Source organism: Sprattus sprattus (assembly GCF_963457725.1).
Source record: "Sprattus sprattus genome assembly, chromosome: 5".
Classification (NCBI taxonomy): domain Eukaryota; kingdom Metazoa; phylum Chordata; class Actinopteri; order Clupeiformes; family Clupeidae; genus Sprattus; species Sprattus sprattus.
The window spans coordinates 6,918,514-6,933,513 of NC_137924.1; the positions used below are offsets into that span (position 1 = coordinate 6,918,514).

General features: G+C 48.4%; 1 protein-coding gene across 1 annotated transcript in view; it reads right to left on the reverse strand.

The window, feature by feature from the left end:
* The window catches only part of gpc6b (glypican 6b), a 70,475-nt gene that overhangs the window by 14,086 nt on the left and 41,389 nt on the right, over positions 1-15,000 (reverse strand). Inside the window, exons 5-6 of the mRNA XM_080838813.1 lie at positions 10,279-10,409; positions 9,281-9,424 (exon numbers count right to left, since the gene is read on the reverse strand). Coding sequence (XP_080694939.1) covers positions 9,281-9,424; positions 10,279-10,409 — 275 coding nt within the window. The remainder of the gene's footprint in view (positions 1-9,280; positions 9,425-10,278; positions 10,410-15,000) is intronic.

Genomic DNA, 15,000 nt, shown 5'->3' on the forward strand with positions numbered 1-15,000 from the left:
AATAGACCTGCAGAAAGCTGGCATATCTTAAAGTGACAGTATGCAACAATTATACTTCAGGATTAGGGAAAGGATAAGCAGTTTTACCTTAAAATAACAGCTTGAAAAAAATTGGGGCGCTACAATGACTTTTAATATGGAGAATCGCCTCCGTGCCATTGCTATACCAGGGTGCATAGGCTTATAACTGCTAAATGTAAGATTGCCTGACGCCGCCCGGCTTTCTACTGTCTGCCGAACTAGTAAGTAGCTTATTTGCCGTCTTGCTTTGTCTTGTGTTGCACTTGCTTGATGTTTGACTGTGTTAGCATGACAGTTGTTGAGTAACTAGTTTGTCATAATGTCAAAGTCAGCACATTTAAAGAGATTTTGTTAGTTTTACCCGCTAGCATATCGTTAGCGAATAGCAATTGGTCCGGAATGCTTCTTTAAGCAGTGTGTGCACACACACACTCAGTCCATGTTTTAAACAGCACTGTCTCTATCTCAAGGGGGCTACTACACAATTGTGGCTATGATAATTCAGATCATTTTCATGGCTGCCGCAAACACCAGTGAGAAGAAGCAGAACTAATGATGCCACAGGATACATAATCACCTGCTAATGGCTTCATTCTCTGCGGAGTGATCTGTTCAAGATCCATTACGGGGCAAATCTGTTCGCTCTTCTTCCGACTTTCATTTCACTCCAGAGGATCATTAAGGTGAGGTGACTACTCTAGAAACATGATCCCTGAACACACCGTGCAAAAAAAAAATGTGCTTGTGAAAACAGAAATGAGCTTATTGACAATAAGCCAAACACTGCTTTCATGTATTTAAAAAATCATATTCAAATCGATGGAACGTTACATTTCAGACGTCAGTATAGCGAGAGCTTCATTTTTTAAACACACCAAAGTGAAAGGACCGTTTCATGTTCGGCTGCTGCTGATGTTTCATGTTTCCGCTGGCTCCCCCTGTACTCCCTGAGCTGTGTACACACTAACTCAGATCCCTGTGTGAGTTCTTCTGTGAACACGGAGTTCACTGAGGTTGTGCACTTCATCATCACAGGGGCTCCATTTATCAAACTCTCTTGCTCCCAGCCCTCAGCAGCCACGTGACAGAACACTGATAAAATGACTGCACGTTAGCAGGGATGATTTGCCCCCGGGTGATGACGGCACGAGTTGTTAAAAAGAAAGAGGTGATGCGATGATTAGAGCGATGTGGTGTGTCGCCGCGGCGAGGAACAGAGCAATCACCAGCAGGCCGTCTCTCGGCCACCCCGGGGTCTCCCGAGGAGGAGAGGGGGGCTCTGCCGTAATGGGGCCAGCCTGTGCACCTCATTAGCGTATTGACAGATATGAAGTGAGGGAGAGCGTTAATAGTGTGGCCGCTCCTCGGCGCCTACTGAAGATGAGATAACGAGAGATCAGAGGGGTGAGTTCCTCCACAAAACACTCTGATTAAAACAATGCAAGCCCCCTTGGCATAAAAGGGATAGGATTCAATTATGTGTCTGTGTGCTTTGGTGCTTTTAGTCCAAATGTCTGCCAGTCATTCATTAACTATTTGCACAGTTCGTTATTGTATGGAAGTCATTTGGATAAAAATGTTTGTAAGTGGAGTTCAAACCTCAGTGAATTACCATAAGAAAGTCAACAGTAGGCCTTAGCCAGTTTTTAAGCACTTTATTTTTTTAAATTAGGGATAAGGCTACTGTAAAGACAAACAGCAGAATCCTACTGGCAGCAATTGGCCAGTGAAGTATTTCTAATGTTGTTTTATAAGGATCTACATTCGTAAGTAGCAATAACACTGCTGTAATTACAGACGGGCTGAAACAGTTGGACCACCCAGTGTTTGGGTTTACAGTGCACTCAACTCAGGGACACAGGAGCTGTAGTGTGGCTGGTATCAGAACCAGTGTTTGGGTTCTCAGTGCACTCAACTCAAGGACACAGGAGCTGTAGTGTGGCTGGGATCAGAACCAGTGGTTGGGTTCTTAGTGCACTCAACTAAGGGAGCTGTAGTGTGGATGGGATCAGAACCAGTGTTTGGGTTCTCAGTGCAACTCAACTCAGGGAGCTGTGGTGCGGCTGGTATCAGAACCAGTGTTTGGGTTCTCAGTGCACTCAACTCAAGGACACAGGAGCTGTAGTGTGGCTGGGATCAGAACCAGTGGTTGGGTTCTCAGTGCAACTCAACTCAGGGACACAGGAGCTGTAATGTGGATGGGATCAGAACCAGTGTTTGGGTTCTCAGTGCAACTCAACTCAGGGAGCTGTAATGTGGCTGGTATCAGAACCAGTGTTTGGGTTTACAGTGAACCTTATCTGTGAGTCTGGAGTGTGTTAACTGTGCCATCAATGCCTCAAACAAGGCTTGAATCTTATCACTGTGCAGTTTGTGCTTTAGAGTCGTCCATCCTAACTATGCAGCCAGACAGCTCACACTTTAGATACATAGATAGATAGATAGATAGATGGATACTTTATTGATCCCGAGGGAAATTAAATACTTAGGTGATTTCACATTTGCTGATAAACCTGATGATCAGCGATAGTACTGTAGTACTATTATGCAGGGAATTACGGCAAATCACAACCACTTTATGGGAAAATGAAATGGCACTGTCATCAATGCTTTGCGTGATTAGCATAATAATGATTTAAAATAGTGATAAACGGAAATGTGAGCACTGTAGTTTCTTTGGGATGTAAATTGCACATATCTTACACCTGTACAAACACTAGCACCTAACCAGCATTATCTCTGAATTAATCATGTAAGAAACTAGAGGTGCAAATAGATGATAAAACAGTGAGCATGACTAAATTCAGTAGATTATTTAGTGACAGACTAACGTTAAAATATGGGATACTGTCATTGACACTGCCACAGCTTCTTACAATTTTTTTAGTTCATCAACAGGAGGCAGCGAATCAAATCAACAACATTTAGTCTGTACCACCAAACTACAGAGATACTCGAGTTTCGAACCTTTAAATGACATGTTTATACGTCCCTAAGTGGATCTCATCAATCATGCAGGCAGAAAAGTGCTTCCCATATTTATAAATCTAAATAGAGTTAGAAAAGCACCTCCTAATGTTTTTTATGGCTATTTTTGAGTGGTTAAGCCGACAGTGATAATTATGCCGGAGGAATCTGCAGAATCTCCATTGCCTAAAGACCTGGCCGCGGCTAAAATAAATAAACGCTCACCACAGTAGAAGTGGATGTGCTTCAATAAAGCCGTGCCAAGAAAACAAAACTGGAGCGCCGAGCCAATCACACACTGGCAGCCATTAGACTTAATATATCCCCTAGCAACTGCCATCGCGAGGCACATAATACGTGATATTAGTCCAAATAACTGTCAATTCTGACTCTCAACAAACAACAAACAAATCAAAGAAAATCAAATATCTGAGGTTCCATGTAATCACACAGACACAGGGATGGTGTTAAAGGCGGCCCGAGAAGCACATAAATATAACTCACCAATGTGGAGGAAGTGTGTGTTTCCACCCCCCTCCCCCCTGCCTGCTTGCTTTCAGCGGAGGCTGCTGCTGCTGGGTGCAGTGTCTCAGCAGGGCAAACGCAATCAACAAGCCAGCACAATTCATTTCCCTCTGCACAACTCGGTAAGGACTGCAAGCACATCCACTCATGACTTCACACACACACACACACATCCACTCATGACTTCACACACACACACACACACACACATCCACTCATGACTTCATACTAATTGACCCAGGGGGATCGCATGGCTGCGGGAGCCCTACCAGTGAGGCCATTGCAGAGCCAAAATTGTCGGTGCTAATGGCGTCTCGGATTTCAATGGTGCACTAAAACGACGCTTCCTCCTTACTAATGTGAGCAACATCTTCGGCATCAGCTATGTTACCTATCTAATATGTAACATACTTTTATATTATATCTGTGGCAACATTCATTACGTTGTATAACAGCTCACAAATGTACCATATTAAAGCTCATCGTTAGAGAACGAATATAGAAAAAAGCATTACAAATGAGATGCTACAGGGTGGGCAACAGCCTGGACCACCACAGAATTCTCCCTCCAGCTGGCAGAAATCAAAGCCACCACAGGCAGCAATCCCCCAGAAGGCCAACGTCCCACAGGCAGCAATCCCCCAGAAGGTGAACGTCCCAGCAGGCGCAGGCCTGGGATCGGTGGGGAGTGAGAGGTGAGAGGGGGAGCTCCTCCCTCAGGTAACCCGGGGTGATGAGTGCAGCCCCACGCTGGGATCACAAGCGACCTCGTGCATGTCTGTCCCACTCACACAGACACACACACACTCACACACACACACACAAACACACACACACACACACACACACACACACACACACACACACACACACACACACACACACACACACACACACACACACACACACAGACACACACACACACACTAATGCCTAATCAAAGTCTCTCAGCAGAGGCCTGGAAACATGTGTCTCTCACACTCAGGATATACACTCCAATACAAATAAGAGGAAAAGACAACTAAGGAGCTACAGGAAGTGGAAGAAAATCATGTCAATATCATGAAGAGGGAAAATGGGTAGGACCTGAGGTGGAGTCAGCTAACTGCCTCCGTATGGAAGAGAGGATGAGAAGGAGAGAGGAGGAGGAGGAGAGGAGCTGGTGGTGGGATGGAGAGGGGAGGAGGAGGAGTGGAGAGGAGAGGAGCTGGTGGAGAGATGGAGAGAGGAGGAGGAGGAGTGGAGGAGGAGAGGAGCTGGTGGAGAGATGGAGAGAGGAGGAGGAGGAGTGGAGGAGGAGAGGAGCTGGTGGTGAGATGGAGAGGGGAGGAGGAGGAGAGGAGAGGAGCTGGTGGTGAGATGGAGAGGGGAGGAGGAGGAGAGGAGAGGAGCTGGTGGTGAGATGGAGAGGGGAGGAGGAGGAGTGGAGAGGAGCTGGTGGTGAGATGGAGAGTGGAGGAGGAGAGGAGCTGGTGGTGAGAAGGAGAGGGGAGGAGGGGGAGTGGAGAGGAGCTGGTGGTGAGATGGAGAGTGGAGGAGGAGAGGAGCTGGTGGTGAGAAGGAGAGGGGAGGAGGAGGAGTGGAGAGGAGCTGGTGGTGAGATGGAGAGGGGAGGAGGAGGAGTGGAGAGGAGAGGAGCTGGTGGTGAGATGGAGAGGGGAGGAGGAGGAGTGGAGAGGAGAGGAGCTGGTGGTGAGATGGAGAGGGGAGGAGGAGGAGTGGAGAGGAGAGGAGCTGGTGGTGAGATGGAGAGGGGAGGAGGAGGAGTGGAGAGGAGCTGGTGGTGAGATGGAGAGGGGAGGAGGAGAGGAGCTGGTGGTGAGAAGGAGAGGGGAGGAGGAGGAGTGGAGAGGAGCTGGTGGTGAGAAGGAGAGTGGAGGAGGAGGAGTGGAGAGGAGCTGGTGGTGAGAAGGAGAGTGGAGGAGGAGGAGTGGAGAGGAGCTGGTGGTGAGAAGGAGAGTGGAGGAGGAGGAGTGGAGAGGAGCTGGTGGTGAGATGGAGAGGGGAGGAGGAGGAGTGGAGAGGAGCTGGTGGTGAGATGGAGAGGGGAGGAGGGGGAGTGGAGAGGAGCTGGTGGTGAGATGGAGAGTGGAGGAGGGGGAGTGGAGAGGAGCTGGTGGTGAGATGGAGAGTGGAGGAGGAGGAGTGGAGAGGAGCTGGTGGTGAGAAGGAGAGGGGAGGAGGAGGAGTGGAGAGGAGCTGGTGGTGAGAAGGAGAGGGGAGGAGGAGGAGTGGAGAGGAGCTGGTGGTGAGATGGAGAGGGGAGGAGGAGGAGTGGAGAGGAGAGGAGCTGGTGATGAGATGGAGAGGGGAGGAGGGGGAGTGGAGAGGAGCTGGTGGTGAGAAGGAGAGGGGAGGAGGAGGAGTGGAGAGGAGCTGGTGGTGAGATGGAGAGGGGAGGAGGAGGAGTGGAGAGGAGAGGAGCTGGTGATGAGATGGAGAGGGGAGGAGGAGGAGGAGGAGAGGAGCTGGTGGTGAGAAGGAGAGGGGAGGAGGTGGAGTGGAGAGGAGCTGGTGGTGAGATGGAGAGGGGAGGAGGAGGAGAGGAGCTGGTGGTGAGATGGAGAGGGGAGGAGGAGTGGAGAGGAGCTGGTGGTGAGATGGAGAGGGGAGGAGGAGTGGAGAGGAGCTGGTGGTGAGATGGAGAGGGGAGGAGGAGTGGAGAGGAGCTGGTGGTGAGATGGAGAGGGGAGGAGGAGTGGAGAGGAGCTGGTGGTGGGATGGAGAGGGGAGGAGGAGAGGAGCTGGTGGTGAAAAGGAGAGGGGAGGAGGAGGAGTGGAGAGGAGCTGGTGGTGAGATGGAGAGTGGAGGAGGAGGAGTGGAGAGGAGAGGAGCTGGTGGTGAGATGGAGAGTGGAGGAGGAGGAGTGGAGAGGAGAGGAGCTGGTGGTGAGATGGAGAGTGGAGGAGGAGGAGTGGAGAGGAGAGGAGCTGGTGGTGAGATGGAGAGTGGAGGGCGGTGGGGAGCAGAATAACGTGTCAGAAATGAAGATCATTTAATTAAATGTAACTGCTGCTGGGAGAACCACTCAGGAATGGTGAATAATGATGTGGTCACTGATACTCCTGCTCAAGGTAGGGACTCTGCTGAGGACAAGGGTATAAAGAAGACTTAAACGCCAGATAAACTGACAACACTTTCTGTTGAAAAACAGTCATGATATGTGAAATCCAATAATAAACCAAACAAAACAAAAGAAGAACACAGGCGTATTGTAACTGCATTTTCAGACAGACTGCTACAAAGGATATCAAACCAAACGTTCTTTAAATACAATGTTTTGTTGTTGTTTTTCTTCTTTGTGTCTTGTGGCACGACTAAATCTTTAGTGGAAAAACACGGGGAGTGGAATCAACTTCAAAACCCTCTCAAAAAGAAGAAGGCCCCAAAGCCCCGAGCCCCAGAATGCACTGCACTGCCTATGGGTGGTCACAGCTAATGCCCTCATTCCCTCTCCACCGTGCCGTGCCGTGGCAGGTCCAGGAACAGCCCCTCGCGTCACACAGCCACTCCTGACTGGCTAATTGCCCACTTATTCATGAGTGAACGTCGGTGTGTGTGTGTGTGTGTGTGTGTGTGTGTGTGTGTGTGTGTGTGTGTGTGTGTCTGTGTGTGTCTGTGTGTGTGTCTGCCTCAGTGAACCCTGTGTGCCGAAACCACCATAGCCCCCGCTGCGCTGCGCCGCGTGCTTCCTCCAGCAGTGGCACACTGGGTCATGGTGGAGATTGGCTGCTGTCCTCTAGGAGTTGACTCCATTAGTGAACACTATCAGGGCCTCACTGGCACATTGGATGTTAGAGTTGGGGGGTCTGGGGAGGGGGGGGGGGGGGGGAGGGTGTTACATACTGTATGCACTCTGTCTCCAGAGAGGGGAGTCCTCTCGCCCAGTACAAACGGCTGTGCATACAAAATAAAATCAATCTTGTTAACCTCAATATTGATATAAGTGTGTATCTGTTGACATGTTGACAGTGGTGGGAGCACAGAGAGCCATGTTCAAGGCAGAGAAACGGAGAGCTGCATAACAAAGCATTGCAAGGACACACGAGGATGGCGCCTCGGAGCATAAAGGAGAGAATGACAGACCAGACTCAAATAAGGAAGTGATGGAGCTTACGCTTTGTTGCATTGTCCTCCACACAATCCTCTGGCAAGCAGCGTGGAAGAAAGAAACAGGCATTTTACTTGACAATGTATCTCTACAGCACAAAGAAATATTAACAGACAGAGAGAGGGAAAAAAAAGCGACAGAAAGAAGAGGAGAGGTGTGTGAGTGTGTGTGTGTCAGTGTGAGTGAAAGAGAACGTGTGCACAGTATGCTCTGTAATAAACCTTTCAAAGAAACTGCTTTATATAGGCAATTAATGACCTAATTTTCACATCCGACTGCTGGTCTATTATCTCCTGTCGTATACTCCGTCAGCTAACACTAACAAGTGCCTTTGCCTTTGTTCAGCAAACATTTCACAATATTTTCTCAGTTGTTCCTAAACACTGACGATGTAATCACTGCTGGCGTTGCCACTTGAATTTTGATTGGCGGCGAGATATTTCAGGGAGATAGATGGGCTTTTTTTTCAAGGCTTCATTTTAAAAATGACCTCACTTCTGAACTCACTTCATATCTCCCCCCTGCTATATTCCGAGCAGGCTGAGCACCCAGGCTCCTGTGATAATCCTTAATGAGAACTGTCCCTCATCTGAATTGGGCTGTCAGATCCACGTTACCCACAGTCAAGCTCCAAGTCGAGCACCAAGGTTGTTTGAGGTCAAGCAGCAGCAGAGAACTTCTAAATCTGTGAATTCAAGGCGGCTACTGGGGGAATTCACTGAGGGAATTCAAGGCGGCTACTAGGGATCGGTGCGCCAACTAGCAAACACGACGAACATTTACATTTAGTCGTTTAGCAGACGCTTTCATCCAAAGCGATTTCGATTTTTTTACATTATACACTGATGGCACACTGCACACATCAGGAGCACTTAGGGGTTGAGCGTCTTGCTCAAGGACACGTCGACAGGGAATCGAACTAGCAACCTTCTGATTACTAAACGACTTCTCTACCACTGTCGCCCCAGCGAGCTCTACCCTCCCCTGCTCCTGCTCCTCCTGCTCCTGCTCCTCCTGCTCCTGCTCCTCCTCCTGCTCCCCCTGCTCCTCCTGCTCCTCCTGCCTCTCCCACTCCTACCAGCGAGCTCTACCCTCCCCTTCTCCTGCTCCTCCTGCTCCTCCTGCTCCTGCTCCTCCTGCTCCTCCTGCTCCTCCTGCTCCTCCTGCTGCTCCTCCTGCTCCCCCTGCTCCTCCTGCTCCTCCTGCCTCTCCCACTCCTACCAGCGAGCTCTACCCTCCCCTGCTCCTGCTCCTCCTGCTCCTCCTGCTCCTCCTGCTCCTCCCCCTGCTCCTCCTGCTGCTCCTCCTGCCTCTCCCACTCCTACCAGACTGTTTGCTGTACACAAGATGACTCTCTTGTGTTGACTCCAAACACCATTGTGTTAGCAAGACAAACAGCCCTGATCCGCCAGAGACGACGTGAGGCACCTATCTCCCTGTCGTCCCCGGGAGGAGCTGCCAATTTGTTAACAAACACAAATCAATAGAGGAGCCTGACCAGAAGACAAAAACAAAGGATTAATTTCCGGCACTGGAGGGGGGCCCGGTGGCGACTGGAACTCATATAAGCCTTAATCAACAATGTCAAGAGCGGGTATGACAAACGATGTTTACAGTCGGGCGGTGTCACATCAGCTGCGCCCGCCCTCCCTTACCAATCGGTCCAGGCTGGTGCCAGCCGCTGTGGTGGGGTGCTCCTCGGGGCTGTAGGGCCTGAAGCGGGCGTTGAACACATCCGAGATGCCACGGGCAGACCTGCCCATTCCTGAGGGCTTGGGTTGACCGCATCCTTGAAAAACCTGTAATTACGAGAGAGAAATGTGTCCCACTGTTGTTCTGCAAGGGGAAGGGCTAGAATTACTTTGTGACTAAGAGAGGAAACGAAAACAATATGCCGTTCCAGAATGTTAAGAACTTGCCGTTCTACCCCAAGATTCCCAAACATGGAGGATACTTAAAGCTCAACGTCACATGAACTGAACCGTGGCTGTGATACTTACGGTTGGGATCTGCCTAACCACATGTCATTTTATGGCTTTAAATTATGGGAGACACTGCGCTCCTGGTATGTCGTACACGTAGGCAAAACTCTATTCCAACATAATGCTTTCCGTATTATAAGCGACCACTCGGCAGATCCGATTTAGACCGGACTTCTGCCCAACCAGCAACATGTGAACATGAGAATCTCCTCGTGGGCACTTTGAATTTCTGACCCCCTTTGAGCAGCAACAATTTGTGGGTAAAAGAAAATGCAGTGTAAGACGGGAAGCCTATTAACTACTGTGAACCGGGCCTTGGATACTCCCACCAGTAGCAAGCATGTAATCCAAAATGCATAGCTATAATAGGTATAATTGAGCTCAGGTTTCAAGGACACTTGGGCTTAGCATGTGGGTGATTGCACCCAGGGTCTGTGTAAAACACACACACAGACACAGACACAGACACACACACACACACACACAAACGCACACACACACACACACACACACGCGCACACGCACACGCACACGCACACGCACACGCACACGCACAGACACTCACGCACACACACACACGCACACACACACACACTTGAAGAAGTCAAACATTTAGAGCAGAGGCTAAATGTGTCCCATATTAAGTCTGTGCCTAAATGTGTTGGACATACTCTGTGGGTGATTTCTACAGTGTTATCCTGCATATTCATGATGGCCTCTGAGATCTTGACATCGATGGGCTCCATTACAGACTCAATGTTGAAGGGTCCCTCCAGCCTCTCAGTCACCAGCAACATGGCATCTGTCACAACAGGAGGGAGGGAGAGAGAGAGGGGGGGGAGAGGGAGGGAGAAAGGGACAGAGAGAGGGAGAGAGAGAGAGGGGGGAGAGGGAGGGAGAAAGGGACAGAGAGAGGGAGAGAGAGAGGGGGAGAGGGAGGGAGAAAGGGACAGAGGGAGGGAGAGAGAGAGGGGGGGGGAGAGGGAGGGAGAAAGGGACAGAGAGAGGGAGAGAGAGAGAGGGGGGAGAGGGAGGGAGAAAGGGACAGAGGGAGGGAGGGAGAAAGGGACAGAGAGAGGGAGAGAGAGAGAGGGGGGGGAGAGGGAGGGAGAAAGGGACAGAGGGAGGGAGGGAGAAAGGGACAGAGAGAGGGAGAGAGAGGGGGGGAGAGGGAGGGAGAAAGGGACAGAGGGAGGGAGACGGAGAGGGACAAAGTGAGGGAAAAAGAAAGTTTTCAGCAGACAGCATATGAGCAGAGACAAACAGGACAAGTGTCTGACTAGAGGATATATCACACCTCTTCGGCGTGCCAACAGTGTTATCTTCATCCGTTTCTTTTGTTCTACCTGTCACCTTCTCAGGGAATCACACATGTTCAAAAATCTGTGATCTGTTTCTCTCTGAAAGTAACTTTGTTTCAGCCGAGCACAGATGGCGATGCCATTCTATGAATAGGAAGTGAATACATTAAACCACCACATACATGAATTTAACAACTCTTTATACAAGTCCCCACTGTGACCCCAACCAGTGGAAAGCAGCTTTTCTATTTTTAACACTAAATGTTCATTTCACACTTTCGCACCAGAGGTTTTCAACGTTTTATTACCGTATAGGACAGAATGTGAATGTGTAAGTTAAACAGTCCCTGAAATGCCGAATGTAAGGCATGGCATTGATTTACTTTGGAATTGAATCTGGGGCTCATGTTTAACCACAGTATTTATTTTTTTACTTTGAATTTTTGAGTGTCATAGAAAACAAAAAACTTTCCTCAGCATTTCAATTCCCTTTCCCATTTCCACTTCCACTTCCACTTAATATGAAGAGCACTGATAACTGGTAAGGATCTCTTTTGGGGCGAGGCAGGACAGGGCAGGCCTTTAAATAGAAATGCATCCTTGGAGGTTAGCTTGTGTTGGGGAGGTGGGCAGGCAAACAGCTTGGCACGTGCCTCTCCAGGACAGTTCTATTTCCTCTCAATGCTGGTGAGCTTTTGAAGAGATCTCCCACTCCGTTTACACTCACACTCTGCAGCGCGAGACGGAACACAAGCCCACGACACTCTCTGAGATCTCTGTGTCACAACATCAAGAAGCAGAGAAAAAGGCTCTCTCAGAATATAACAGACGCTGAGGACATTCAAACCCACTTTAGTCAAAATATTGCAACCATTTTGACTGGACTATCTCTCTCAAAACAAAAAGATAAAATTCAAGACCATTTATCGTCAAAGTGTAAATGCAATACTATGAGGAAAATATTACATGAAGATGTGTGTATTATCCAAAGCATTTCTCTTGCAGAGCCCTCAGAAGAGGAGAGCTATGTTCAAAACCAAGCTGGATTCAGTCCTCTCGAGCCAGCGAGGGTCAATAGAGGAGAAAGTTGGACAAATGGAAAACGTTATCAGATGGGCAACACAGCATGTGCAAGCAGGAGAGCAGTCTTCAAACTGTGCCACACTTATTGAACAGGGTGGGAGGGGCAGAGAGGGAAAAGAGAGAGAGAAAGAGATAGAGAGCAGGATAAAAAGAGAGAGAAAGAGAGAGAGCAGGATGAAAAGAGAGAGAGAGAGCAGGATGAAAAGAGAGAGAGAAAGAGAGAGAGAGAAAGAGAGAGAGAGCAGGATGAAAAGAGAGAGAGAAAGAGAGAGAGAGCAGGATGAAAAGAGAGAGAGAAAGAGAGAGAGAGCAGGATGAAAAGAGAGAGAAAGAGAGAGAGAGCAGGATGAAAAGAGAGAGAGAAAGAGAGAGAGAGAGCAGGATGAAAAGAGAGAGAGAAAGAGAGAGAGAGAGCAGGATGAAAAGACAGGAAAGGGGAGATGATGCATGAGGGAGATTAAAGAAGAGAAGTAGGAAAAACAGAGAGGAGAGAGGAAGAGAAATGCATACGGGTGGGGGGACAGCGTTTAGGGGTCAAGCTAGATCAGCGGTGCTTGCTGCAGTCGTGCAGCAGGGACACCCTAGCTTCCCGAGAGCTGGGAGTTAGCACAAACACACACACTCTGCTCACATAGAGAATAGAATGGATGGAGTTAGCACACACACACTCTGCTCCCATAGAGAATGGATGGAGTTAGCACACACACACTCTGCTCACATGGAGAATGGATGGAGTTAGCACACACACACACACACACACACACACACACACACACACTCTCTGCTCACATGGAGAATGGATGGAGTTAGCACACACACACACACACACACACACACACACACACACATACTCTCTGCTCACATAGAGAATGGATGGAGTTAGCACACACACACACACACACTCTGCTCACATGGAGAATGGATGGAGTTAGCACACACACACACACACACACACTCTGCTCACATGGAGAATAGATGGAGTTAGCACACACGCACACACACGCACACACACACACACACACACACACACACACACACACACACACACACTCTCTGCTCACATAGAGAATGGATGGAGTTAGCACACACACACTCACTCTGCTCCCATAGAGAATAGAATGGATGGAGTTAGCACACACACACACACACACACACACACACACACACACACACACACACACACACACTCTGTTCACATGGAGAATGGATGGAGTTAGCACACACACACCAGTGGAGGCTTCTCCATTGAGGAGAGGGAGGAAGATCCTCCTTAACATTTTGAGAATAAAAAGTGTACTTTGCCCAGACTACTGTGATTAATTAAAACCCTTAAATAGGACTACTTTAATACCTTTGTATATGTAATGTTAGTTTCCCTGGGTAAAGATGACATTAGCACCCCCTATCGCTATCGAAAATTACTGCCGGAGGACCTTCCTCCCTCTACCCTCCATTGACTCTCATTCATTTCTCTGCCTGCGCTGGCGGCTCGTGGAATGCGTTGACTTCAATGGCAGAGAGGAGGACGATCCTCCTCTGAGAGGGTGTGACTAGTTTAGGGGTCTGGATAGCGCTAAAATCTATTAACGAATAGGCTGGAGTCACGTCTGCGCTATAAACCAATAAGCAGAGGCCCTGGATATGGTGGGTGGGGTTATCCCCTCAAATCTAGGCTACGAAAAATAATCTGCTCAGTCTACGAGACACAGTTAAGCAAGAATATCTGATCATTTTAATAATGAGAACACATTAGCAAATTAGCAAATAAAGTAAACTATGGAAACCGAGGACATTGTTCATGTTTTATTACAGAAACCATTCCATGGGGTGAGTTACAATGACAAGTTGGCCATTAAAGCAACAGGTAGACCAATTCCAAAGATTGAAATCACCAAAAGCAACGGCAGAGTCAGTGTCGTGAGTGCGTTTGCTAGGTAGGCTACTCGTGGGTGACTGGTAGCATTACCAACAATCGGTTATATTGCTGGCCCTGTTTACTAATGAATGTCAACTCTCCAACGTGGTCTTTTCATGGATTTACTGATATAAAAAATATTGACAGGGCAACCAAGCGCCACGACAAATGTCAAGACCACGTTGGTGCTGCTATCCGCCTTTCATTGCTAGGCGGCACCATGCCTATAGAGCGGTTAGTGGATGAGGGTGTGCGGCTGCAAATTCAACAGCACAACGCTAAAGTGCGTGGCAATAGGGAGGTGGTAAAACGTCTGTTAGATGCAACGGCTTACCTAGGCATGCTAGAGTTGTCTTTCAGGGGGCATAACGAAGGGGAAAATTCTGACAACAAGGGCAATTACAGGGAACTTGCGGAGGTGATAGCGAAGTATGACCGTGTTCTGGCAGAACATCTGGAAAGCTCCACCGTCTTCTCACAGGCATGTCAAAAACAATCCAGAACGATCTAATTGCAGCCATTCACCATTCGATTGAAACAGAGCTAGAAAAGGAACTTAACAGGGCACACTTCTTTTCCTGGCAAATTGACGACACCACAGACATTAGCTGTCATTCTCAGCTGTCTGTCATCTTGCGCTATGTTGATGACCACGGTACAATTCAGGAACGCCGTTTTTCTAGCCAATAATACTTGAGAAAAAGGATGTAAGTGAATGATTCAGAGCATGATGCATTTGAAATGGCATCAATTATGGTCTTGTGTCTTCATTCTTCTTAAAACAATTGTAGCTGAAAATAATCAGACAAATTACAACCAATAGCTTCAGTCATTGAGTGGAAAAAATAGGCCCAATGATTGGCCCAGAATCTTTTATTTAGTTTTACAAATCAAGAGTAGTCCTGATTTGACTAATTGCCTTTGCATCCTTTCCTTCTGGCCTGGACTAGTCCATCAAAGACATGCTGCCCACCAGCTTTCAAAGTACAATGCTGCCACTGGTGAATTTATCAATTTTATTCACAAAATTATCCCTCCCGGCTATTTTGTGCTGTAGTTCACCAAAACACCCTGAAACAACTTGAGTCTCACAT